The 26,774-nt window shown below is 35.6% G+C and overlaps 1 protein-coding gene across 4 annotated transcripts in view; it reads right to left on the minus strand.

Moving 5' to 3' along the window:
* Positions 1-26,774, minus strand: part of USP25 (ubiquitin specific peptidase 25) — a gene marked incomplete at its 5' end in the record, with an annotated part of 90,022 nt that overhangs the window by 11,438 nt on the left and 51,810 nt on the right. The window contains 14 exons of one of the 4 annotated variants that reach the window (XM_079534654.1): positions 1,078-1,173; positions 3,016-3,129; positions 6,019-6,158; positions 6,770-6,967; positions 8,328-8,556; positions 12,687-12,757; positions 13,474-13,682; positions 15,443-15,604; positions 16,062-16,157; positions 16,959-17,086; positions 20,774-20,922; positions 22,408-22,481; positions 23,163-23,239; positions 23,773-23,910. In XM_079534654.1, the coding sequence (XP_079390780.1) occupies positions 1,078-1,173; positions 3,016-3,129; positions 6,019-6,158; positions 6,770-6,967; positions 8,328-8,556; positions 12,687-12,757; positions 13,474-13,682; positions 15,443-15,604; positions 16,062-16,157; positions 16,959-17,086; positions 20,774-20,922; positions 22,408-22,481; positions 23,163-23,239; positions 23,773-23,910 (1,881 nt within the window). Of the gene's footprint in view, positions 1-1,077; positions 1,174-3,015; positions 3,130-6,018; positions 6,159-6,769; positions 6,968-8,327; positions 8,557-12,686; positions 12,758-13,473; positions 13,683-15,442; positions 15,605-16,061; positions 16,158-16,958; positions 17,087-20,773; positions 20,923-22,407; positions 22,482-23,162; positions 23,240-23,772; positions 23,911-26,774 lie in introns of those variants that run through there. The other 3 variants (XM_079534655.1, XM_079534656.1, XM_079534657.1) reach the window with 3 other exon arrangements.

Raw genomic sequence — 26,774 nt, forward strand, 5'->3', positions numbered from 1 at the left:
TTAAGTGAGAAATTCAAAAACACAGCACTGAATCCCAAACAAAACCCATTTCATTAAATAAAGGCTATGGCAGTTGTCTCTTCGATGCCTGACGGTGGGCATGTTAAACAGAGACAAATGCAACATGGTCATAACACTTCACAAAATATCCATTAAAAAAAAAATTAAAAACAAACAAACATAAGATTTAAATTTTTCCATTGCAAAGGATTATAGAGGTGGTTTGAGGTTTTTTTTTTTTTCCTTTGGCCTTTTTTGGGAGGGAGTTTCAAATGTTTTCTTTCAGTATAACTGTACCATAAAAATTCAATAGAAAACAGTGTTACTCAAGGACAGGCAAGAAACTTTTTCATCTCCTCCAGCAGATAAAAATAAAGCATCATATTTGAGAGGATTCTACAACATGTCAAAGTAATTCCCTTTTTATACTCTGAAAACTCAAAAAATTAGAAGCTAAATTGTTCAGAAGTTTGTGTATTTAATAAAACTAATGCATCTTTTAATCTATTTAGTGTGTAGACTAACAAACACAATGAGTGTAACATCCAATTCCCAGTAATAAAACTCTGCACAAATAAACTGTATTGACATCAAAACAAAAGAATATGATTTTGATCTACTAAAAAATCTTTTAAGGACAACACAAGAACATTTCTGTTAATATGACTAAACAAAAAACAAGTGACTAAACACTGGTGTGCCTTGGTGAAAACACTGAAGTCCCACACAGTCTTTGTTAACATAACACTTTTTGTTATGAACAGGGGAAAAAAGTAAATATTCTTATTGATTACCCATCCAGGTTTCTTGCTACTTGTGGCTATTATTAAGAAGTAAAATAGAAAAAGATATGTAAGCTTTTGAATTCAAGGCAGCACATTGCTAAATGAAGATGGAAATAGCTAAAGATATTGCTCCCTAGCAGAGATTATAATTTAGTAATATTTAAATGGAAGACTGATGCCATAGAAGAATACTTATATATGCTGGAACAGTCTTAATATGCATTGAAGGGTGGAGGAAAAAGGTATATCTAACAAAAAAAGTCAGAGAAAAAATTGAAAATGTTAGTTGTACCTTAAAGAACCCTGCTTCTGGCCCACACCTGTCATAAACATTCCTGGCTTTACCTATAGCCATGATAATACCTTGCATGTTCGGGGTCAGCATGACCTGCCATAAGGGATTTAAGGTAAAAGTTTGGAATGATTAATATTTTGAGTTTTAAATTCAATATGCTTTTAGTCTCATGCAAGATAAAAAAGCAACTTAATGCATGCATACACTGAAACGGCACGTTTCAATACAAAAACCGTTGTGCGTGTTCTGCAAATCAATCACGGCATGTGTATACACTTCTACTGCAAAACATACGACTTAAAGGAAGCTTAACAAAAACTGAACAAGTGTGTCAAGTACAATTTGAAAAGTACATGGTCAAAACTTCCAAGGAAAGGAGCATGCACTGGTTCAGCATTAGTATCCATCAGGAATTTCGTACTGGCTGAATGCTACCACATGGCCACCAAAGGATAAAATAAACTGCTTCAGATAATCATCCAATCACACTTCATATACACTAGACACAAACAAATGAACTACACTTCGTGTATTGCATACATATTTCAACATCAAAGTAAATGGACTCACTGCTACAATCACAATTGGTTCCAGAAGCATTTCCAGACAAATTTTTTAAATAAAACCAAAACATTTAACAAACACAAAACCAAACATAACACACACATCTCACAGCTACTCACATCAGTTAAGCACAAACAATATGATACCTGCAGGATACTCAGACAGGCCTTTTCTCTTTGATATCTGTGAGCAAGGAAAAACACTCCTTCCTTCCCTGCCCACAATCTAGCTAACACAACTGGCACAGCAACAAAAGCTGGCCTTCAAGACAAGAAGATGAAGAGCCCTAAACTCTCCAGAAGAGTTTCCCCACACATAAGAACAGCATTAAAAAAGCAAATATGCTTACAAAAGAAACAGTAAAATTATGCAGCAAGTTAGCACCCTCTGGAAAAGGAGTGGCATGTGGACAAGAGTGCCTCAAAAATGAAAAAAGGCACATCTTTAAAGGTGACTTTAAAAGAGACTGCACACTTGTGAGAAGACTCAGTGCGATGATGGCATTTAAATCATTTTATCATCCCCCACTCTTAGTTGAATTGCTGATAATTATGGGACAGAACTTCCTGAAATATCCTTTTATGCACCAAAGCAAAAGCTTCTCACAGCCCACCAATAACACATGCCCAGATAGCCAAGAATATGGGCCGCATCAGATCTAACCCCAAACCAAAACAAACACGGAATACGCAGCGTTAAGGCAGAACTGACCCTGGCTGTGCTGCTTTCTGTTGTTAAAGTAGGCCAGAAGAAAGTACTGTTTCCTGCAAGAATGAGATTCTACCATCTGTTCCTCAAATAGTATCAGGGACACTTACCACTCTGGGTCTGAACTGCAAAAAACCCAACAATTTACTTTTTTAAGCTTGGGAAAAAAGTCGCTTCCAGCACTCATATCAATTTCAGATTATTTGTGTGGATAATTAAATCCTCAAAGTCTAAAAAGCTTAACATTGGCAAATAAAAGATTGGACTTGAACATTGCCTTTATTAGACTGACAAGAAAGCACAAACATTAACAACACCACTCTCTATCCTTATAGTCTTAAAATAATGCAGTAGTCCACAGGCTACCACTAGCATTTCAAGGATTATCTGGCCTAGCACAAACATTCAACTTCCACAGCTAAAAAGACAAATATACCTCCAGTGTACACAGCACCATGCAAAGCGTGCCCAATTAGAGTAGCTAGTGCTTTCCTTTCATACTTCATTACAAATTAAGACATCGCTACGGTTACAAATTGTTAAGCATATAGTTATGCACAAATTTGTTAGGTGTCATGATGTGCAAACATGCCAAAAATTCTCATCAGGCAGCACAAGAAAGCACCAAGTAGGAGCGGTGCACACAATTGCAATCAAATGTACCTCATCGTCATAACCCCCCTCCTCTGACTCAATCACAAAAGTCCCTACATCAGGAATCGCCACCTCTACAACTCGCTGGTTAGGAGCTGGTTGAGCTGAGGCATTATGAGAGCTCTGCAGAAGAAAATTATGATCAGTATGTGTGTTGGGAGGGGGAAATCACACAGCAGAGAAAATCACAAGCTAACAGGCTGATCAAATAAAATGAAATGCACTTTAGAAGTACATTTCTGACAAAAATGATGAATATATATTCTCTAGTTACTTACAGTTTACTTTAAGTAGCACATTCTACAATTAAAATAGAATTATTAAAAAAAATCATTTTTTCTTTTATTCACAAATTACATCTTCATAGACTAGTATGCCACTATTGCAGCTCTGCAGCAACAGAGTCAAAGCATTTTTAAAAGGATGAGTCTGTGAACCACCATTTCTTTTCATATTGTCATATCCTCCACCAAAAAGTTACTAAATATAACCAAGGTATCTGAAGAATTCATGCTAAGAAATGGCAAAAAGTCAAAGGCTAACATTTTCTGATGCACTGGAAAAAAAAACACAAAAAGCCTCTAGCAATTAAGGTATTAGAAAGAATATATAAAGGTGGGTTACACTCAAAAGGTCTGTTTTTTAGAGAAATAACTGCACAGAGATACAAAGGAAGATTGTGTTAGTCACTGAAATTCTTATGTTAACACAAGCTTGTAAAGAACGGAGATGATTTCAGCTACTGCAGTCTATCATTTTATGATCGCCAGTTTACAACACTTGCAGCACTTCAACTCTAATCTAAGCAATCACGGAGTGCAGAAAGAATTCTGTGCTGCTGTTCTACAGCAATCATAATGGCTTTATTTTCTAAGAAAAATTCCAGAAACGCACACAGTATCCATTTACACCACCCAGCACTGCAGAAATACAAAGGAAGACTGCAGAGAAACAAATAGAAAGAACAAAGGGCAGAAAATGGACACAAATGATCATGTGGCAAGTAACCAATAATTCTGTTGTATGTTCTGATGCTGTTTTTCCTTTTTCTAAAATGGACAAACAAAAAGTGGAGGAAAGGGATATGTGACTGCACATCAGAATGAAGATGAAAGTAGAACAATTAAAGAGTATGATGATACACTCCAAAGGAAGTACAGTTCTATCTAATCTAAATTCAGGTAAACAGAGGGTAGCTCTTATCCATTAATAGAGGTGCCTCAGATTACCTAGGAAGCAGCTTTATATTTGAAAAGCATAATGGCTCTAAATAAGAGAGTTTGTGGGATTTTGGTTTGTTTTTGTGTTGTTGGGTTTGTTTTGTTGGTTGTTTTATTGTAGGTGTTCTTTTTTTTTCTTTCTTTTTTTTTTTTCTTTTTGCTTTTGAAGAACCATTCCCTTCGTTGCAGAACAAGGCAGTAGAAATCAGAATAACTGGGATAAGTAGGCCTGTATCTGCCTCACTCAGCAGTTTCCCAGCCACTATCTTGCAAAGATCTAAGGTGATGATTGTATACAACACTGAGCCTAAACAGAGAAACTTGATCCATGGAATCAGGTTTCTAAGATTCTTCCAAATCCCACCAGAAGGATACCCAGAGACCCTAGGAAGAGGATAGCATCAGGCAACACATTTTATCCCAACCTGGATACCCGCATGGCTACTCCCTCAGAGATCATCCATACTACCACAGAGCTAAGTATAAGAGGCATTAACATAAGAGGTAACTCATATTAAACAGGCTCCCATTTCACTGGTCTCTGCTCTGAGAACTCAACAAAGCCAAGTATGCAGTAGCTTAAATTATTAGTGGTAGAGTACATCTTAACATATGATTAATTTCCCTGCTGGTTTTGATTTTGATTTAGCAGAGAAAGCATGCTCCTTTGTTCTCCTCACACCACAGGAAAAAGGGATAGAATACATTTCAGGTAGAAAAGTTAACAAGTTGTCACATAATTTTCAACAGCTTTAAAAAATTTTCCTGCTGGCCCCAAAGCTATCTGGGCCCAGACTGCTTTTGTTTAAAGAGAACATGTACCAGAATTTAGGAAACATATTTGAAATTTTGAGCATATCTAAATTGTTTGTATCGCTATGTATCACTATTTGTTACTAGCTGTGTCCAAAGAAGCCATACTATACATTTTGCATGTCTCATTCCATGGTATATGGTTCCAAGTCAGACAAATATATTACTTTAAAAGATACGTTTTTTTTTCTGGCAAATATATTGGCTATTCATATACAGAAGCAAGACACACTTGCTGAAAGAAAGAACTTAAACGTTTCTTTAGCAGCTCATGAAGCAGTTAATTTCCAATTTGCAATCAGTATTTATTCAGACATGAAGTGAAAACAGTATCACCCAACAGTAATTCTTATTAGCATTATAACATATACATCTGCTTAATCACAAAGCAAATCACAAAGTTAATTTTCACAAACTTGTAATTTGCACTAAAACTACAGAATACTGCTGAACTAAGAGTTTTATCATATTACATATTTTTTGACCATTTTTGAACTTTCTTCCATAAACATAATATTCAGAAAAAAACTCTATTTGAAAGCTATTTTAAATTCCATAGCTCTTTCAAGATAACTCACATTCTCAAATTACTCTGGTAAAAATCAATGTTTAAAACAGCATTTCTCAAGTAGTTTATATGGAATGTCAATGTTAACTCCTCAAAATAAATTGAACCATCTAACATTTTGAAAAGTTGTTTGATGGCGGGGCAGAAATATGACTGTCATCTGAGCAATATACAGCACTCTCAGCAAGTACTTCCATCACAGAGAGTACACCTACTTACAGTATTTTACTTCTATGTTCATTGACATAGTATACACTTTCTGGATGGACTTGTAGTGTTCAAGAGGCCCTGAAGAACAAATATATTTTCGCTCATTTTTGTTTTTCCTCCCCTCCCCTTCACCTTTGAGCAGCTATCATCCTTTGCACTTGCAAAATAAAAGAGTTACTTCGAGCTTAAAAATATCCTCACCGTATCCATTATAGCTTCTGGGCTTCTATCTTCTTGTTCAGCTAAAGCTTTATTGATCGCTTGTACAGAATCTTCTTTTAAGTGCTTTGAAAGATCAGTTCTTGATGGCTGTTCTAAATATTCTGGTTCTCCCGCTTGAACTTAGTGACAGAAATAAAATAATTCCATACGTTAACAGAAGCATAAACTCTAAATTCAGCAGCTTTATTTGGATCATCATCTCACAGATAAGGTAACCCACACAGAAGATGCAGGTAGGTCACATCATTCACAGATCCAACATTTCGTCAGTCTGTGCCTTATGACATTTTGAACATTTTCATATAAATTGACTCACAATTTTACATTAGGAACAATGACACCTGCACTGACTAGAGATCATTAAAGCTTGAGTAAGGGATGATCAATCATGTTAGGGACAACTGAGAAAATAAATGAGCATCTATGTAGATTTTAGTAGTACACTAAATGATCTGCAGACAACTGAATTCCAGATATATTTTCACTCTGCAAAATAATCACGAAATAAAAAATAAGCACAAAACTGGGAGAGAAAAGGCGAAGATAAAGAAACAGAAGACAAAAAAAATAAAAATAAAAACTAAAATTCAGTTACCTTGGTCAAGTAAATAATTAAAATTCAAGATTACACAAATTAATACTTCTTCCCTTTTTAAGCAGCTAAACAATTTATATGCAAACCAATGATTTTTCATTCTATTCCTTTTACAAACAAGTAGAAACAGCTAACCTGGAGCAGGTGAGGGTGCTGGAGCTCTGGGAATCTGAGATAGCAATTTTTCCTGCTGTGCTTTCTGAGCAAGTTCTGCATCCCATTCTTCAAGTTCTTTTTCAAAACGTTTATTGTCTTCCTTAACATAATCCCTTAGATCAGAAGGTAGTGTGTCCATTCCTACAAGTACCTGCCCCGTTTCTTTGTTAAATTCCTCTGTAGTAAAATACAAATTATATTTCAGACAAAAAATAGGGAGAAAAAAATAGATGTTAAATTTTCTCAAGGGAATTACTTAAAGCATGTAATACTACATCAAATCTCCCAAACTGTCTTACTTTTAATTTTTCTCAACATTGGGCACTCTTCTACTAATAGAACATATTGCTATTGCTCTTTCAATCTTCAGACAAATTCTCAGGCATCATCAGATCATTACTACTCTGAACAATAAGACTTCTGGACCTCCAGAGGTCCCTTTCAATCCCTATAATTCTGTGATAGTATATCAAGTACTGAAGGATTAATCAGCTTTAACTGTTCCCCCAGGAAACCCACCTCCAAATTACTACAGAGCTCATAAACCTGATAGCTGCAAGTCTACCATTAACCTGGTAGCATAGAATTGTCAAGGTTATTATCAGTTTTCATTTAAAAACTGAACAAATGCACATTCTAGCATTTAACTCCATGAATAAACTGGAACAAAGTTTTCAGTCATCTGTTATTGAGAGTGAGGAAGTACTGTAACAGGCTGCCCAGAGAAATTTTGAATGCACCTGGAGGTGCTTAAGGCCAGGCTGGATGGGTCCCTAGGCAATCTGATCTAGTACCTGATCTAGCGGCTGGCAATTCTGCCTGTGTTAGGGGGGCTGGAACTTGATGATCCTTGAGGTCCCTTCCAACCCAAGCCACTCTATGATTCATTCTACAGTTCTATGAATCTGGCCATTTTCAATCAGACTCCTAACAAATGTTAACAGGGCCTATAAATATCATACTAAGGAACTTTCCACTCCCTCCCAGTATTTTCACAAGAGCCTTATAATCACATATAACTACATAACCTGAAAAAAGAAAAATCAAAATCCATACATTTCTTTAGTTTAACATATGGTTGGTGGTGGGTCTATATAGGGATATATTTCAATACCCTGCAAAGTGTGATGTTTCCACTCTCCAATAAAGTTCATGTGAGTCCCAAAGCTTATGAAGAAAAGAAGATTTTAATGTCAAGGATCACTTTACATTTCCTTATTTCTATTCTACTCTTCAGGAGATAACACCTCCAAAACACTGAGCATATGATGATCCAAAATCTTCAGAAATTAGCAAACTTAGTTAATTTTGCTCTCTTAATAATACAGGAACACTGCAATTATCTCTATTAACCTGAAAATTGAAAATAAATTATTTAATCTGTAGAAGCAATTTCACTGACAACTGTGACTGTAAATTGAATTTTCAATAATTTTTAAAGCTGTTTCGAAGATCTGGAAATCCACCAGGAAAACGCTCTTCTTGTAAATGCATTCAGTAATTCTACATCATGCTGAAAACATAAGCATTACGTTACCTTCTATCAAGTACTGTTCCTTATCATTGATATACATCAAACAGTATGCACTGGCATTCCTGTAACCACCAAAAGAGTCCCGTTCCAACTCTTCCCAAGTTGACTTTGTCACAGAAATGTCATTGTACTTCATCCATCTGTTCTGATGGTGGTCATAAATATATGCCCAGTAATGTCCTGCATTGGCTTGACCTTCATGAACCAACACAGCATGCAATCTATAAGGAACCTAAGAAAACAAACAAAATATCATCAAACTGTCCTTGTCAGCATTTTGTTCTGACTATCCATCAATAATAATTGCCACATTAAAAGTAACAAAAATAAACAGGATCAAAATATGACAGCGAAAAACCAAAAAGCTAAAATCAGCAAACCATTATGCAAAATTACTTTGAATTATTTGAGTTACCATTATGAGCTAAAAGCTTAAGCACATGAGCAAGCCTGCAGAAGAAATGTCTGCTCTGCTATCTTTACTGCAAGACAACCTCTTCTGTTAATTTCTTAAATATTCGTACTGTTCTTGTATCTCTAGAAAGAGACTAAGTATGTCATTCTTGTGCATATACAGTTTGTTCTAGTTCTGACCCAATAACTTTATTCTCAATTTTGTAAGGTATATGTGAATTCAAGGTAATAAACTTCATGCTTTCTATGTGCTATAAAGTGATTTTATTTAAAGGAGTAACTGGGACTTTTAGTACTTCCATTTCCAAAGAGTAAAATTCTTCCAGTGAAAATTACAACTGTTCTTCTCGTATGTCAAATGTATCATTACAGCACTGCAAAGAGAAGGCTGGAGCACATAAATAGATCCTCTCTTTATCCTCCTGCAGAGAAGGAAGATGATTTTTTGGACCAGTGTAAAAAGTATCACAGGTTACACGTGCTCATTGACAAGTAAGAGGAATGAAATACTCAGCTCCTACTTAAGTCATTGGAAATTTGAAGAACAAAGAGTAGAATGAGTGCTTCCTTACTTAGAAGCTTTTTATAAGTATCTTAGTGATTGGCCTGTTTTAACCTCCTGAAACAGTACATGCAACATAATAGAAAAAACGAATCTTCCCTGCTATGCCTGAATGATAGCAGCTTAGCTAGGGTGAAAAACCTGACAACTTTTATTGCAGTAAAAGTCTGTACTGTGGATAAAACAGCTACTTAAAAAGCTGTAGTAAATTTTTTTTTTTAATTTCATTTAAGCACCAAAGTAATCAGTAAACCATAAATACACATCCAACTATAACTTAAACTCCCTGAAGTTATTTTTTACCTCATTATTCTTTCTCAGACTATATGGAAATGCTGAAGATTTTGCAACCGCCTTTGAACTGTAAAGCTGGCTGACTGCACTGCAGCTGAAGTCAAACAGAATGTCATCCCAGAGACCAAACCACACTGTAAATCTCTCAAACCCAAGAAGAAATTCAAGCAAGTCCTTAAATCTGAATGTGCTGGGGGGGGGGGGGGGGGTTAACATCTAATCAAAACCACATGAAAGTTCTCTTAAAGAGATTGACAGTCCGTGCACATGCATATAAATATACGCAGATCTTGATTAAAAATGGTAAACCAAGTCTCCTGAGACTTCAATGATAAAATTTCCTCATTATAAAACAAAACAGTACAATCCCGAGTGAATTTAAATCCTTTTACTTTCCTCCAGTTCTGGAGGGCTGACTGGCAGTCATCCATGCTCAGTTTCCAGGCATATGCTCCCCAAAAGTCTGTGACTGAGGGACAGGCAAGTTTGATACACACAGGCATCTCTTACAGTGTGCCATATACCAATGACAACTAAAGGCCGAGGGCAACAGACGAAATAAACAGTCTGCATTAAGCTTCATAGCTTACACTTACTACTTACGAAACAGAAATGGAACTTCAATACCCTCTTCACACGCAGTTACAGAACAGATATATCAGGGCAACAAAACAAAACAAGAAGAACATACCCCAAACCAAAATAGCAGCCTGATGGAAAAAATTATGAAAACCAGAATGGCATCCTTGCAATGCTAACAATACAACTGACAAGAAGAATACTTCACAGTGTGCATCACTGGCCAGCTTAATATTTTAAGAGTAGGAGGATTAGAAACAATACATTCTTAGACGAACAACATTTTCAAATGGTAATTGTGACATCTTAGATTGTATGACTTTACCTGATCCAGTTGACAGTGACAGTTACATGTCTGAATAGCAAAACCAGCAAAAGGGGATAAAGCTACCAGTCTCAGCATCTTCAGTGAATAGTCACTATAGCAAACCTTTTCACCATCACAAGCCAACTTGGGTGTATTTTTCCCTTTTTGGTTTCTACGTTATCAACTTCAAAAATAGAGGGGAACGTTCGTTCTTTAAGACATGCACAGTACCCTATCATACAGGTTATTGCTAAAGACATCTGTGGTATCACGGCAACAACCACCGATGTCAACTCTGAACTTTAAATACAACAGTATTTTTTTGTTTTGGGAAAACAAGCTATGAAGCTTTCTTTAGTACAAATTGAGACTAGATGTTGCTTCTCCAGCACCAGCTGGCACCTTATTTTCCCCCACAGCACATTCATGGAAGGAAGAAAGCAAAAGGGGAATGAAATAAGCAGTTGATAGAGTCTATCCATTCAGGAGGACGAAGCAAAATAAGGAATTTATGTCACAAAGGGAATACTTAGCTATTGAACCTGTCTGAAATCACACACTGGAAGTGAAAGTTACTCTTCTGCAGCTCAACTTTTTCATTTGTATGGGTACTTTGGCACAACAGCAAAGAAGTGAGTGCATATAGCAGTCTCCTTTCCTTTGACTCACTATATATCTGACCAACAGGACAGCTTAATATTCTTCCATTCCCTTGGAGAAGATTTGCAGTATTGATCTTCTCCTCTAAATAATACAATTACAGGAAGAGCTTTTATTTTTGAGTCAATAAGGTCTGGAAACACAAAACTAGACTCTTTAAGGAAAGTATTTCTATTTGCAGAATACATAATAGAGCATATATGAACTTCTTAAGAAGCTCCTTATTTTCTCCTCATGTTTTCCTTCTATTCTAAGGCAACAACAGATGTCCAGAGACCCTTTTAAAAAAATGTCCCCTAACAATCACTTAGCAACATACATCACTGCTTTCAGGTGTGGCACAGAAACATCCTCTGCAGAACTACATCTTCCTCTATTCCTGGAATTTTCTTTCAAAATAAAATAAAATAAAATCTACAATTATGTACTAGAAAAAAAGTGTTTTACTAAATAATCTAATTTTTCCAGTGTAATGACTGCTGACGTATCCTTGTTATAGGACAAATACATCCAAATGTGTTTCCTCCTATGAAAACATAAGCCAACAAAGGCTATCTAATTGGGCATGAAAACAACAAATTTCTTCATTTTAGTGTTAGATTACATAGACTGTAGCCTTCCCATCACAAGTATTACTAAAAAATAAAAAGCCTGCCTGTAACAAGATTAAAGAAAGCCATCTTACAGAGTCTGCTTGAGAATCTTAGCAGCAGAGTTCAGCTGCCACATACAAGCTGTGTACAAAGTGAAAACACATCTCAAGGAAAAATAAGATGAACAGATCTAACTTGGAAGGACAACAGTTCTTGCTACTAACAGAAAGTAGCAGAGGAAGTAAGCTTTACCCTTAAACACGTTTAAGAGAGTGAACATGAACATGTGAACACAAGAAATACTACAGGAGCCATAGATCCAGAGTAAAGCATTCTAAAATTGCTATTTTCATTACTGAGCAGAAGAATTGCCCTAAAATTCTCCTTAGATTAACAAAACAGACAAAGGAAAAACAAAACACTAAAAAACAAAAGTCATGTTGGCATTAACTTAATTATTATTATAACTACATTATTAACTAAAACCAGGAGCTGTAAATTCCCAAATGTCAGTATAGAAGTTGCAATTTGCAGTGGCAGTAAACATTGAGTATAAAGCAAAAGAAAATAATAGTTTTGTCACCATAAAGAAATGACACTACCTAGCAATCAGGTTGAATTAGGGTGAGAAAATTCTACTGTTGTATAAAAACTAAAGTTCTGCTCTCAAGTCAAAAGACCTGATGGAACCTATTTTGGTTTTTCATCACGAAGTTGCTAAAACTTACATACATCATGTTATATGCACCTCATGTCATATGTAAAATACTGCAATGTTCTCTTTCATCTGACTGTGCATAATCAGGAAGCTTGCAAAACCCACTAGGATTTTCCATGAGATTTCTCAAGCCACTGCATGTAATAGCTGTATACTTGCTCACTTCTCAAGCATCTAAGAATTTTAGTAGAAGTGACAAAAACATCTACTTATCTGATACAGAAAACATACTTACTTGGATCATTGTTTTGTCAAAGTACATCAATTCAATTGTTCGATGTATTCTAGATATACTTTCTTGTAAATCTAAAAAGAAAAATAAGAATACAAATTCTGTTTTATTAGGCTGCATAATGTGTCAGGCTACATCTTTATTTTTTCTCATAAAAGGCTCAAACAAAGCTACATCTCACATTTTCTGCATCTGCTTAACTACCTATTGGCCAAACACCAAATCTCAAATGAAAGCAGACAATGATTTGTGATCCACTACTGCTCATTTCCTAAAACTCAACTAACTCCACCTCCACTGGTAAAATTACTTCATTAGTTTTCCCCATGGCATCAAAACAGACCATAAGGTCTATCCATTCAAAAAAGATTTTGCTCAGAAATGAGCTAAATTCTTCCTTGCTGAAGGGGCTACTCTGCCTTAAACACCTCTGCAGAACATCAAGTTACAACACAGGCCCAGCCCAATATCACTGTGACAGCTAGAACGCATGTGCAGACGGTCCTTCAGTGTAGATTCCACTTTCGTTTTGCTCTCTCCATTACCACGCACACAGAAACCTTTGATAGAACATCAATGCATACTACACTCAATGCCCAGCATCTCCAGTTTACACGCTGCCAGTCTACTGAGATGTGTAACTGACTTCCCTTCCTACGTCCTAGAAGCAATTTGAGACGTATGAAACAAACAACTCATCACACACACAGACATTAACACTAGTTCTCTCCCTTCCAAATTCCATAAATCCTTTCCAACTGCAACAACATTCTCCAGGTTGTGGCAATACCTCTAGTGTCGTTTTCTACTTCCGTCCTCCAGCGATGCAGGCAGCCTTCTAAGACAGAAAGCTCTTCTTCAGTGATGTGTCTTGGTGCTGGATGCATTGGCAGATCAGGAGGAATTCGTGATTGTGTGAATGGTTTATGTATTACAGATCTTTGTACAGGTGATGTGCTTGGAACATCTGAAGAAGAAGGCCCCTGCTGCTCTACTGTGCTGCATTCATTCAGAACATAAAATACCAAAACTAAATCAGCAAGTACACAAACTATATAAATATATAAAAACTATAAAAATAAGATTTTCACTCAAATAGAAACATTTTAAAGGTAATTACCAACAGAGCAATCCAAAAAAGGCACTGAAAATATCAATGCAAAGATTACTTTATAATGGCTGGAAACTTTGTGATGTACACGTTAGCACAATGACGACTGTGGTTGCTATTATCAAAGATAAAGGAATTGGATCAATCAAGCCACAATTTGCTTTACTTGAAATACTATTCAACACTTTCAAATAATGTCACAAAAGTAATCACTGTAGTTTAAAACATTTACTGCTAAACTGCTGACAGAAGAGTTACAGCAACTTGGGTTTTGGCCTATTGACTGTAAAATCCAATAAATTTAGTTCTTTGTTTAACAACTTTTTCATGCCTTATACCTAGCAGGCTTTCTTTTTCTGATCACCTAGCTAGAGCACATGTTAACTGAAGAGCAACAGCAAAAGTACATCTAATATTTAGTATCAAACCATCTGAACTTGTTTCCAGCAAGTCTTGTAACTCAAAGTGGCCAACATAAGAAAACTGTACGAAAGCAGCAGAACTTTAAAAAATTGTTACACATTTTTCTGCTCCCATTAAAAAAGATGGTGTTTATGTAATCCTAGGCAGAACATGAATCTGAAGATCTTCCTAGCAATCCACTATTTATTTATGTTGGGTACTGCATCATGATAAAGCCTGAGGAATCTGGAGTCTTCAGTAGCTGAGAAAGTTGACAGAACATTTAGAGATGTAACCCCATGTAATGTGTTCACATTTCTACAGGCTGGCAAAAAGAAGTCGAAGTATTTGCATTTTTACATAATAAATTTTCTACACAGGAATTAAAAGTATAGTACTCTTGACATGGTATGTCATGCAATCATTAGTATCTCTCAACACTTTTCTAATCAATTGACAGTAGTTATATCAGCATTATATTAGTAAGATTAAAAAAAATTTTTGAAAGCTTTTCAGACTAATTTTCTTCACTTCTCTGAAGTACTAATGTAAACACCTTGACTGAACTAGAACCTAGAACCCTATTTTCAGAATGCAAAATAAAGAGCTCTGTTAGAAATTGTTAGTGTCCACCTATCCTAATTGATACTCTACTTTATTAAGTATTACTAACAGTTTCTAGCTTCAACAATGAGAAGAATAACATTAATGGACATTTATCTCCCTAGTACTATGGCTATTATGAATTTAAAAACTCAATTCAAAATCTCAGTCAGAAATGTATGGAGCCAATGAGAAAAGTTTAAGTCTCAGGCAAAACTAAAAGAAAGTCTACACCAGAAACCTGGAAGCTCTGCAGCACATACATACTGCCCAAATTCAAATTGTTAATACATTCCACCTGGGAAACAGTAACTTCATCAAATATTGTGATTGTTTGGAACTGTAGATGTCCTTTCAGGTAAGCAAAGGACAATGACCTGCTGTTAAAAACTATACAAGTACTGATGTTTAGGTCCATCAAGCACCATAGTTCTTGTGTTTTGTTTAAAAGTGGTAGTTCTCCACTAAAGAAGTACTTATTTATTATCCAGGGCATTAGACAGCCCTGGATTTTTAACATTTGTTTTTTGGTAACCCTCAGGTAGACACCTAGTTGAAACAGATTGCTTCTCCTCTCTCTCAGCTGCAGGGTTTGCACTGAGCACATCGCTTGTATCTCACAGTGGAAGGAGGGTGCCCTTACCTGGGTGAGGTCTGGGCAGGCAGCGTCCCACTGGAGGGGGCACTAGCACCCAGGTCATCCACTGGAGATGTGCACACCGGCTTACTGGAGGCAAACTCCAAGGCGTACTGCAGGACATCTACCAAGGGGAATCGTTTAGGACCAGAACCATAGCTTAAATATCTGTTAACCATAAAATGTATTAATGCCATCACTCACATATACAAAAAAAAAAAAAAAAAAAAAAAAAAAGAAAAAAAAAAAAAAAAGAAAAAAAAGGAAAGAAAGAAAGAAAGAAAAGTACAACCAAAACCGAAACACACACAAACACATACACATACACACACACACACACACACACACACACACACACACACACAAAAGAATAAAAATCAAAGCAAAAGGATTTTGTTTCTGGTTGACTTCAATTAAATAAAGCACACCTTTCCTAGCAAGCGTCATGCATCACAACTACCGTAATTAAATAGTTTTCAAAGGAAACACTAAAAGAAAAGAGATAAAGCAGTGAAATTTAGAGCAAATGACTACAGTCAAAAGTGTAGAGCTGAAAGGAGTTATTCTGTTCTACAGAGCCTGTAACATTATTTACATTTACACTGTGAACAGTTATCTATAGTACCGTTCTAATCTCTGCTGTAAAACCGTGAGATACTCTTTGAGTCTCTTGATTTCATCCCGTTTAATTCTTGTTAATTCTCTGTTTTTGTGCATATATCTGTAAAACATGAAGGTTACAAAGGTGCATCAGCTCATATCATTCCAGCACTGAAACAAAAGTCTGCAGCCAGCGTGGTCACCACTTAGTGCTAAAAAATTACTCTCACTCTCCAGAACTTCTTTTACCTACAACACATTAAACAGTAAAACAGAGCTGAGAAGTAAATAGTAAGCCAATTAAGCCTCCCACCATACCTTTTAGTAGAGACTTTATCCCCAATATCAAAAGCTCTGTTCATGTAATGTATGTGTCTTATACACGTATTACAAACATATCAGAAAAGTTCTAAATTAAGCGCCTTTAGCAGCAGCCATGTATCAATACTCTTGTTTCACTGTTTAGGCTCACAAATAACATTTAGTAGCTAACTGAAAGCCATGATGATAGTTCACCTCTACATACAGACACCATGCACTGATGCTGCAGATCCTTACATTCTGAGTATCTTCATACCATGCAGTCTATCTGGAACACCATGAAATAGCTGACTTCTCACCCTCTTTCCCGATCTGAACAATAAACACTGCAAGACAGTGACATTTTTCAGAGTATTTTGCCCGTATATACAACTATCTAGCAGTAAGTTAAAGACTGAAGCACAAGAAGGTTTTGGCATGATGTAGCATTATGTCTTAAATTGTCATCTAAGTGTATTTTCTGAAACCGTCACTAAAACCTATGAAATTACAACTTTTTCAGCTAGAACAGAAATTCACTAGATACATTAGCAATTTTACCAAATTCCTGAAATTCAATTTATATTCATACTAAGACTTTGTTGGTAACAATATACTGTACCTGTCCAGATACAAAATTGGAGGAAATTCTAATTTGTTGTGTATCTTCTCTGGTCTCCCCAAAGCCTGATTAAACTCAAATCTTGACAGCTCAAAAGTTAAGACAGGAGGAAGCTCAGTGAACCAGTGCTGAACAAAACAAAAAGACAAAAACCCACTGTGAATGCTTTCAGTAACAGAACTTCAGTAATAATGGTACAGTACTTGCATACTGACACAACTATGGAAGAAATCACTTTTAGAGAGTCCATCAGCATAAGTTTTCCAAAGTTCCCATATTTTCAGCTTCACTGAAAATAGAGACAACATTACCTATGCACATCAGAGCATTTCAACTCATCTACTATTTACTGCATTAAATAGAGCAGACTGGAGGGCTTCTTATTTTTTCACATTAATCTCTCTTGTACTAAAAGCAATCTGCACTTGAATGCCCCTACCTTTCCAAGTGTCCTATTTTCCTTCAACTCTCAAAGGCCATTGAAAGACTTTTTCATATTGTATGAAGTGTTCTTCCAACAAGTTCTTTCAGATTTGAGTTTCTGACCCTTTCATTCAACTGATAACACTCAAAGTTTCTAATGACCTCCTTCCTCATAAGCAAAATCAGTAAGTAAGTGCTCTGTGCCAAATTAGTTAAGTGCTATTACTGTTGTAAAACTGGTACTTTTTCTTGAAATCTCATTTGTACAAATAACATCTTTTAAAGTTTCTTTTCATTTCCCTAATCACTGCTAACCTGTCCATTAACCAACCCATATTATCATCATCTCATCCCAACTTCCTCTAGGTATTCAACACAGGTCTATCCTTACCCTCCTTTTATATTTCGTTTAGTAAACAAAAATACAAGACAAACTAGACAAACTCAGCTCCATTAGAGTTCTTTTTTTCCCCCCTTCCATTCTCCAAAATAAAAAGCTCGGTCTATCCATTTATGGATGTGCAATATGTTTTGTATGCAAGCTTTTGATTGCTGCGGGCATGACTGTCACACAATTTTGATGTAAGCACCAATGTATTTGACTTGGGGCTCATGGCAAGCTTTCTGTCTAGTGAAATGTCTCAAATATTCTTTCCACATAACACCTCCATAACAGGCTTTTCTTTCTTTGCTCATGGTTAAAATTCTAGTCTAGGTTCTCACCATTCCACATCTCTGAGCAGTGTTTCCTCTTTGTCCAGCCTTAGCAGTCACACAAACAGCTCTCAAGCAGATTGCTGAATTTTCCTAGTTCATTACCATCACCATCACTCTCTTCCTGCATGCAAAAGGAACTGCCTTGCCTTTTCTTGCCTATGTTAGCCTTCACTAACTATTCCTTAGTTTTAAAGGAGACAATTTCTAACTTAAGTCTTCCAACTCCTTCACACAGCAGTATATTTCAATGCTAAAATTAGCAAAACCAAAACACAATCCTTCCCTAAATCCCTTCTATTGCAAGGACCCCAAACCATTTAATGACTAAACTGCTAATCTGCTGAACTCATCAACATCAACAATGCTGTTGATAAATTTGATCTAGTTTTCTCCATACTTCGAACCCCATGCACACACCCTGACCTCCATCTTCTCCTGAATTTGGATTTAATTCCTTGAGACAGGCAATGCTGTCTTTTCCATGTTTGAATATTAATTCACATGTGGATACCCTCTACTGCATGGCTGATCTTTCTACACACTACTTTTATAAAAATAGTGAACTAGCTAAATATTCCATTAAAAGCAGTAGTGGGAAAAAGGATGAATGAATCTTAACACACTACAACCACATCAACATCATTACCGTTAAGTTTGGTATCTACCAACTCTTAGCAATGCCACTTGAAGTCTTCTTCAACAGAGATTAACTTTGATAAAACTACAATTAATTCAGCTTCCTTCAGAAATTCCAAATTTCTACTTTTGAGGCATTAATGTTTAAGCAAACTAACAGCTGCAGCCAGTACAAATATGTTATTTAATTCCAGGGAAAGATAACCTGCTTAGGAGACTCTATAGTAATAACAATGTTTTCTAGATTAGGACTTCACGTTACCTTCCTCATTGTGCCACTGTTGTCAATACAATTATTTCACTTCATTTTCACATGCTAACCTAAACTAATTAAAACAGCTTCACAGAGCTCAAAGATCAACACTCTAGAACAGTATGTGATTATCCTTCCATCCCCTGTAGAAACATTTTTTAACCATTAAAGGCTGAAAAAAAAACAACCCAAAATAAACAAAGTCTGACATTTCTAGTCAAGCATTAACAACTGAACTGACATTTTATGCATGAATGCACACAGACTTTAAGTTCAAGCCTACAGTCCATAAGATGGACGATACTGTTCTCACTGTACCTACATACAAGATTTTATCTTGCTTAAAGAAATCAAACTTTGAACTGTGCCAATATATTTAGTTTTTTTTTTTTTCTTTTTGTTATATTTCCAAAAACCTACTCATTTTTAGAAGTAATTTATATAAAGTGCTGGAATTAAAAAAGAAAAAAGAATTTGAAGCATCCTGGCAGAGAAGAATAAAGTAAGATGCAACAATACATTTGACAATGTGGTAATTGAAAATATACACATTTGCTAACATCTAATTTGGTTGATCAGTATTTGATAAGCATTAACTGACCAGAAAAACTGACTGCAAAAGAGGTGCTACAAAACTTCTGTTGTTAACACAAATTTTAAGTGACACTTCGAATTGGAGTATGATATCAAGGTGTATCATCAGGGTGGGTAATTAAATCCTGCGTACTGAGATTACTAAAGGCTGCAATATTTCATTATTGCAAAAGACTAGAAGAAACCGTATCTGATTTTTTTATTTAAGCAGAAGAAACCTCTGAAGATTTTACGTCTTTAAAGTAATTGTGATGAAACATGAGAGACTGTGAAGGACAAGTAGTTCAGCCTTTGCAGGAAATAGGAATTACTTTATTTCCACATCAATAACCGATACGTTATTGAAAGGAGTCCTGTCAGAGAAAAATGCTGGACATACACAAGCATGACCAAGAAATGGACAAATCAGAATACACCTCTTTGTCTTACAACTACCATCAATCCAACTTCCTCTTTTCCCTAACTTGTTACTTTTGCTCAAGAAATTTCATTCACCACCTTGACTCAACATCACAAACTGCCTATCCCACTTCCTAGAGGGGTGCCATCTTATTCCCTCCACCCATGCTTACAGCATGCTCTGGTATTTGGGAGGAACAGCACTGAAACATTTGGAAGTTCATACCAGAAGGAACAGCAGCTCTTAAGAGCAAGTACTGTCTGTCCACTGCAATTAACAAAAGAGAGGAGAATTGTGCATTGCAATAGGCAGAGAAAGATGCTGGAAAAAACAGTAAAATGGGAGAGGGGAAAAAGTATAGCGTGCTGAGAAATTACAAGAAAGAGTACAGAGGAATAATAACCACTCTTTGAAGCAATGGTCAAACAGGCAGCATGCACATGTTGCTTATAGCATGGCATAGGACAGCAAGTCAGTAAAAGCAGTGATTAACTACCACAGAACGTTATAAACATGACATCTTTGGAGATCAAATATCAGCAACAGGTGGGAACCAGTCTGTGTCAATCACTTTATGCAGTGCTAGCGTACCAAAAAATAATATTCTTGATACTCAAAAGGTAGTACAAGCCCCAAAATTAACAATCCAATTATGCCAAACATCAGAATGTGAAGCAAAATTAATAGTGGTCACACAACAAAGATGAGCAACAACAACAAAAGAATCCAAGTGAAATACGTAGGGCACTACAACAACATTCTGAAAGATGTGCTCAGGGGCATTCAACTGACCTCCTGACCAGACTTTGCAGAGTTTTCTGAATGGAGAGATTCAATTTCTCCTTCAATCATTGCAGCTTCTAGGCACTCATGCAGATCTTTAAAGCCATTAACCTGTAGTGGATATTGGCCAAACATTTCCGTGTTTTCAAATTTTTTACCTTCATAGAAGAAATTAAACAGATAAGGTGTTAAGAATTAACATTTACTTTTAAAGTAATAACAACGACCAACAAAAATACACACGAAAAGATCTAAGAAAACTAACACAAGGCAAAACAAAAACAGTAACACCAAACAACTATAGATCACCTGGCCTAGTTTACTGAACAATATTCTTATTTTCTCACTGAGCAATTGACTTATATCTATGAAAAGAAGGTAATACATTTCACCTTAGATAATTTATTTTATTTCTATATGTAATCACAATAAGCATAACTCAAAATGTTTTAAGTGTGTAAAATTGTAGTGCCAAGTCAAAGTCCTCTTGCAAATAGCAGCTGAATAATAGAACCCTCTACAGCATCAGCAAAGAAAGTAGAATTGCTGGTAAGATGCAGCTCTTTGGACAAGTATTTTTTGCAAAAACAAACCACAAGAAAAGAACATTCATTATTTCCATCCTGAAGAGAAGATCATAACTTGGCTACATTGTGCAAGCTCAAACATGTTGAGAAATATAACTGGCAGGTGATTTCAATTTATAATTTTTATTTATTTCATCCTGAAGTCAGTAACAAGTCTTGCATCAGCCAGTTGGTGTTGTCTCTTTTTTGTTGTTTCTGTTTTGTTTGTTAATATCTGCTCAATAGAGATGTGATTGTGAAGGACAAAAGAATCTAAAAGAAAGGAATGAGAATGCTAGCTAGTAGCAAGGAATTCAGACAACAGTTTTTGAGTCTGACAACAAAGCACTGAAGTGTTCCAGGCCAAGGGACAATATAAAAGACACTTCAAAGATTATATGTTCTTCATTCAAATGCATCTCAACAATTATTTGCTCTCTGGACAGAGACAGAATCAGCAACATTAAAAATGCTTTCACAGTTTCCGTCCACTGGAAAATATAAAAGGCTGCATTTCCACAAATTGTAAGCCAGTTAGATAAAGGAAAGCTTGTTGTACAGTTCTCTGACTGCTCAGCACACTCTCTGACACTGCCCTTGAGCAAGTTTCCAACGGTTCCTTGAACAATACTTTAAAGAAGATGAGTTATCCACACCAGAAATTGCGCAGACAAATAGAACTGAAAATTTAAATTCCGTTAAATGAAGAAGATTGAGAGAGACTAGCTAAATAAAATGTAGTCACTTGTCTTCTGTATACCATTAGCAAATGACAAAAATGCTCTGATTATCAGTTCTAGCAATCATTTTTGGTCTGCAACTCAACTTCTACTACACTTCAGGACACACTCAGCTTTATAAGATAATGAAACAGTCATTCATGATGGCTGAAGTTCACCACATTCACTGTTAGTCTCGTCTTCTCAGGACAAACCTTTTAACACATTCTGCAGGTGTATTCTCCAAGCTTATTTTTGCAGACAGCTAAAAATGTTACAACTGCATCATTCATCTGTGCATTTAGACTACCACTGAAAACACACCTGCACAAAAGTCCAAGTAAATTCAGGCACATACCTTCAAGTACACCAACTGCTAGAAATCGTCCATAAAATAACTCCACCATTGGGTTCTTTGGTTTCTCTCCATCCCTGAAAACAGAAAGCATATTAGTACAAGATCACAGAAAGCCATAAATTCTTACAAAAATGTGTAAGATATTTTAAATTTATTATAGAAATGCTGACTATTTTACTTAGTTACAGTTCACTGTTTTGTACTTTCCTCTAATGACAACAAACATTCACATATTTGCAATGGTGAGTATAGTCTGAAAATTAAGTTTCAGAAGCACTTAATTCCAGCAAAACTTATGTAAATCAAATTCAAATACAAAATAAATTTGTAAAGAACTACTTTTTCAGACACTATAGAAACAAGTATATGTTCAAAAAGTAGTTTACAAGTAGATGTTCACTTACACAAACTACCAGCATTCATCTTCTGAGAACAAAAACAGGAGCAAGGTTTTGAAGAATTTAAACTATGGTATTGAAAATTAAACTGCATTCAAATGAAAAAAAAAAAGCTTAACATTACTGACAACACTTATGTCTACTATTTATATATTCTGGATATTTAACATGGAAGAAGAAGGTGAAAAAGAAAATTCAGAAAATTGAAGCTATCAGCATACAAGGAAAATTACATTTTAACGAGTACAGCTACAAGCTCGGATCTTTTTCAGCCATACAATTAAAAGCAGATTTCTGTTTGGTTTGTCTTTTCCTCAACTAAACGTTCAATACACAGGGTTAGAAAAAAAATCTTACCTCTCTTCTTCAGCTTTGATTTGGAAGGCATCTTCCAACCAATCTAGTAATTTGTGTGTAAATTCACTAACATCTTGCTGTTGGAAAATATTAAATGATCAGTAAACATTCACATACATTACAGAATACAGTGGTATGTCACTCTGCAATATCAAGATAGCAGTATTCCTTCCCCTACAAGAATTCCCAAGTCACACAGTGCCTAAGACTATGCCATGGTTTGTTTTTGTGTTTGCTTTTTTTTGTTTGTTTTTTTTTTTGTTTGTTTGTTTTTTTTTACATGCACCTCTTACAGCACATTAATATTCTAGTGTTCCTCAGCCTCTATGTAGTCTTGTGATCCTTATTACTTGGACTCAGCTTTCACACCACTGCAGTTCAAAGGCATCTTATGAATCCTATTGTTCAAACCCTCTGGTATCCAACAGTGACTAATATTACTTTCACCAGGCACTAACTTCAGCATGTTGTTGCAATTAAATACCCTAACCATATAACCTCAAGCAGGACGTTTCTGTAGAAATAAAGTGTTTCTGGAAAGAGCAAAATCCTACTGTTATATGACTATATGAGAGCATATATAATTTTGAATTAAAAAAACATAAATTACCTGTTGAGAATCATTTGATTTAAAAGCATCTTTAAGAATTTCAACCGCCCTAGATGGGTCGACATATTTTCTTTTTGAACCAACCAGAAGTGCAAACAGGTACCTCAATTCACGCATGAAAGGCAAATTCCTATGTTCCTGTATTTGAAGAATTAAAAATATTTAATAAAGCAGTAACAAAGATACAGTTGACAAAAGTGCTGGTGAATGAACTAAGCATATATATTGCCAATTGTCAAACTAATATTTAAGTTTACTTCCATTGCAATCGAGGTTGTGTTGCCTTTTACTTGTCAGATTTATCACAGAACAACAGCATACTTGAGGTTGGTAGGGATCTCTGTGTCCATCTGCTCCAACCCCTGACTCAAGCAGGGTCAGCCAGAGCATGGTGCCCAGGTAGCTTTTGAAAATTAGCAAGGAGAAAACGTCAAAACTCCTTGGGAAACCTGTGCCAGAGCTCTGACACCTTCACAATAAAGACATGCTTCCTGATGTTGCAGGAACATCCTGTCCCAGTTTGTGCACAAGACCTCTTGGTATTACAAAATAATGTCCTATTTACAAAATAATGTAATTATCTGGAAAGAAAATTACACTTCAAAAACTGACAGCTTTTTGAAATCACATCGAGATGTGACTGTTTAGCTTAAAATAAGGCCGAATGAACAAGTGGACAGATCTGTTAATCCCAAAACCTACTTACCACTAAATCTTATACACTCTGGGCAACAAGCCCAAATTCCCTATGCTTATTTCTATCAGGCCCTTATAATGAAGAATAAGTAAACTGAAACACAATCAATCACAACACAGATTAATCCACTGGTTTAATGTGGAGATTAACTATCACTCTTAGTCCTTAGTGGGTAGCAGACACACTTGTGAAACTAAAACCCATGTAATATCCACTTGTACTTAGAACGAAGTATCATTCAAAGAGCACAGCTGTCAGATGCCCATCAAACTGGAATTACTTGATGACAAACACGCTAATCAAAGACCAGACTTGTTTAGTCATTCCCATGTCAATTCAGTATGTATAAGGCTCTAGTACATAAAGGCTTTATTTCAGTTTCAAATATCATGGCAGTGAGGAATTAAAACGTGTTCTTCATAATACCTAGAAACTACTTCTAGTCATGTAAATTCTCAACAAATTTTCTTTGCTCTTTTAGTTCCCTCTGCAAAACATCAATTATAACCAATGTTCACAGGAAAGATCAAAGGCTTCACCAAATGCCATCCTAATTCTACAATGAATTTTCATAATTTGAGAATATAATTTAGTCTTCCATTTACATTTTTAAAACAATGTACAATTATAAAACAGGGAAACTAACTGTGATTCATTCTTACAATTTTAATAGAGTGATCTACTAAAGATGAACAGAATTACAATTTATCAAGAATTTTCTGTAGTATCAATTATCTATTCATATGCATAACATAGACAGTTGACCACAATGCTCTAGATATCACCTCTGTACTATTAAATTGCAAGTACACTGACAAGGAACACAACTACATCAACCAAATTTACAGTAATGATTTGGCTGACTGTCAGGCATGTAGTTTTCAGTTAAAGAAAAGGATAGTGATTTCAGAAAGAGTACATGGGATAATCTGTAAAGTCTAAAAAGGTTTTCTAAAACTAGTAATTTTTTTTCTTTGAAAGTGCTCTTTTAATGCATTTGTCATGATCCTCAACCAGAATATGCAGGTACTAGCACAACAAACAGTGATTTTCACTAAACAAAGGCTAAAATCTTCAAATGGATTTAGCTGGGTCACAAGGGGTTGTGTATTAGAACAAAAGAACTGATGAAGTAAACACAGCACAGCATAAGGTCTCCATTTTGAAGCATACTCTATGTGCAAAAATAAAAAAGTTGAATTCAACTTTAAAATAGAAGTTATATGGAAAATTCTTATCTAAGATGTTCTCTAATTTATCACATATCTTGCCTGCATAAGCACCTTCTTAATGCAGTGATGTTGGGACAATTTGTGATTAAGGAATACTTCTAAAACAATCTACGTATTTGATACGTAGCAAGCATTCATTATTGTCAAGCACTATGCCAGCACACTGGCATGCCAATAATGCTGAAACAGCGAACAATGTCCTAACCTGTAGCACATTAACTCTTTTCCTGTAATAACTGAACATTTCTTGAAGATCTACTCTACATCAAATATGTTTGTGGCCTCCCTGATTACAGCAAAAAATACCTTATGCTTTCGTATGAACAGATAACTGGGAAAGCATGTAGGATGCAGTAAGTACAGAAAATCATATTTTGTTCCATGGGAAGCTGACTGATCCACTAATGAAGAAGAAGGAATTTCAGAAAGGAAGAAAAGTTGATTTGAGATTTTAAGTGTATATTGAAGTTTAAAAGTCAAGAAAAGCAAAGTTCAGTCAGCTGAAATAAGTGCGTGTGGGTTTTGTTGTTTTTGTGCTGGTGGTAGAAGTTTTATTTGTTATGCCACAATTTTTCCCAATGATTTCCAGATAGAAAATTTTGCATTTGAATTTGAATTCAATATATTGGTAATAGATGACAGAAACACTTCACTGTGCACTGAAGAGCAACGATATGCTTTAATTCTATACCATGACACTTTTACGATCCTGGCATTAAACTCTACTTTCCATCAACAAGAACCAAAGCTGAGCTTATTAAAACTTGTTCTATGAGCAAGGAATATCAGTCACATCCAGGATTTAATACTAGATAGGGAGGAAGGGGGAAATAAGCAACACACCACACATACACACACAAAGTAAGAAGAAACCACCACCACCTACAAAACAAACAAACAAACACACACCACCACAGTAGGTAAAAATATTTGTTAAAACAAGTAAGCAGACATAAGTAAATCCAAGGGCTTTTTTATTCTTGTTCTTTCTCCTCTCAAAATATTTTTATGTTAATACAATCCTTTTTCAGCTTCAGGTATGAGATACAATTATATGGATTAATTACAATTCC

This window comes from Tetrao urogallus (assembly GCF_951394365.1).
Source record: "Tetrao urogallus genome assembly, chromosome: 1".
NCBI lineage: Eukaryota > Metazoa > Chordata > Aves > Galliformes > Phasianidae > Tetrao > Tetrao urogallus.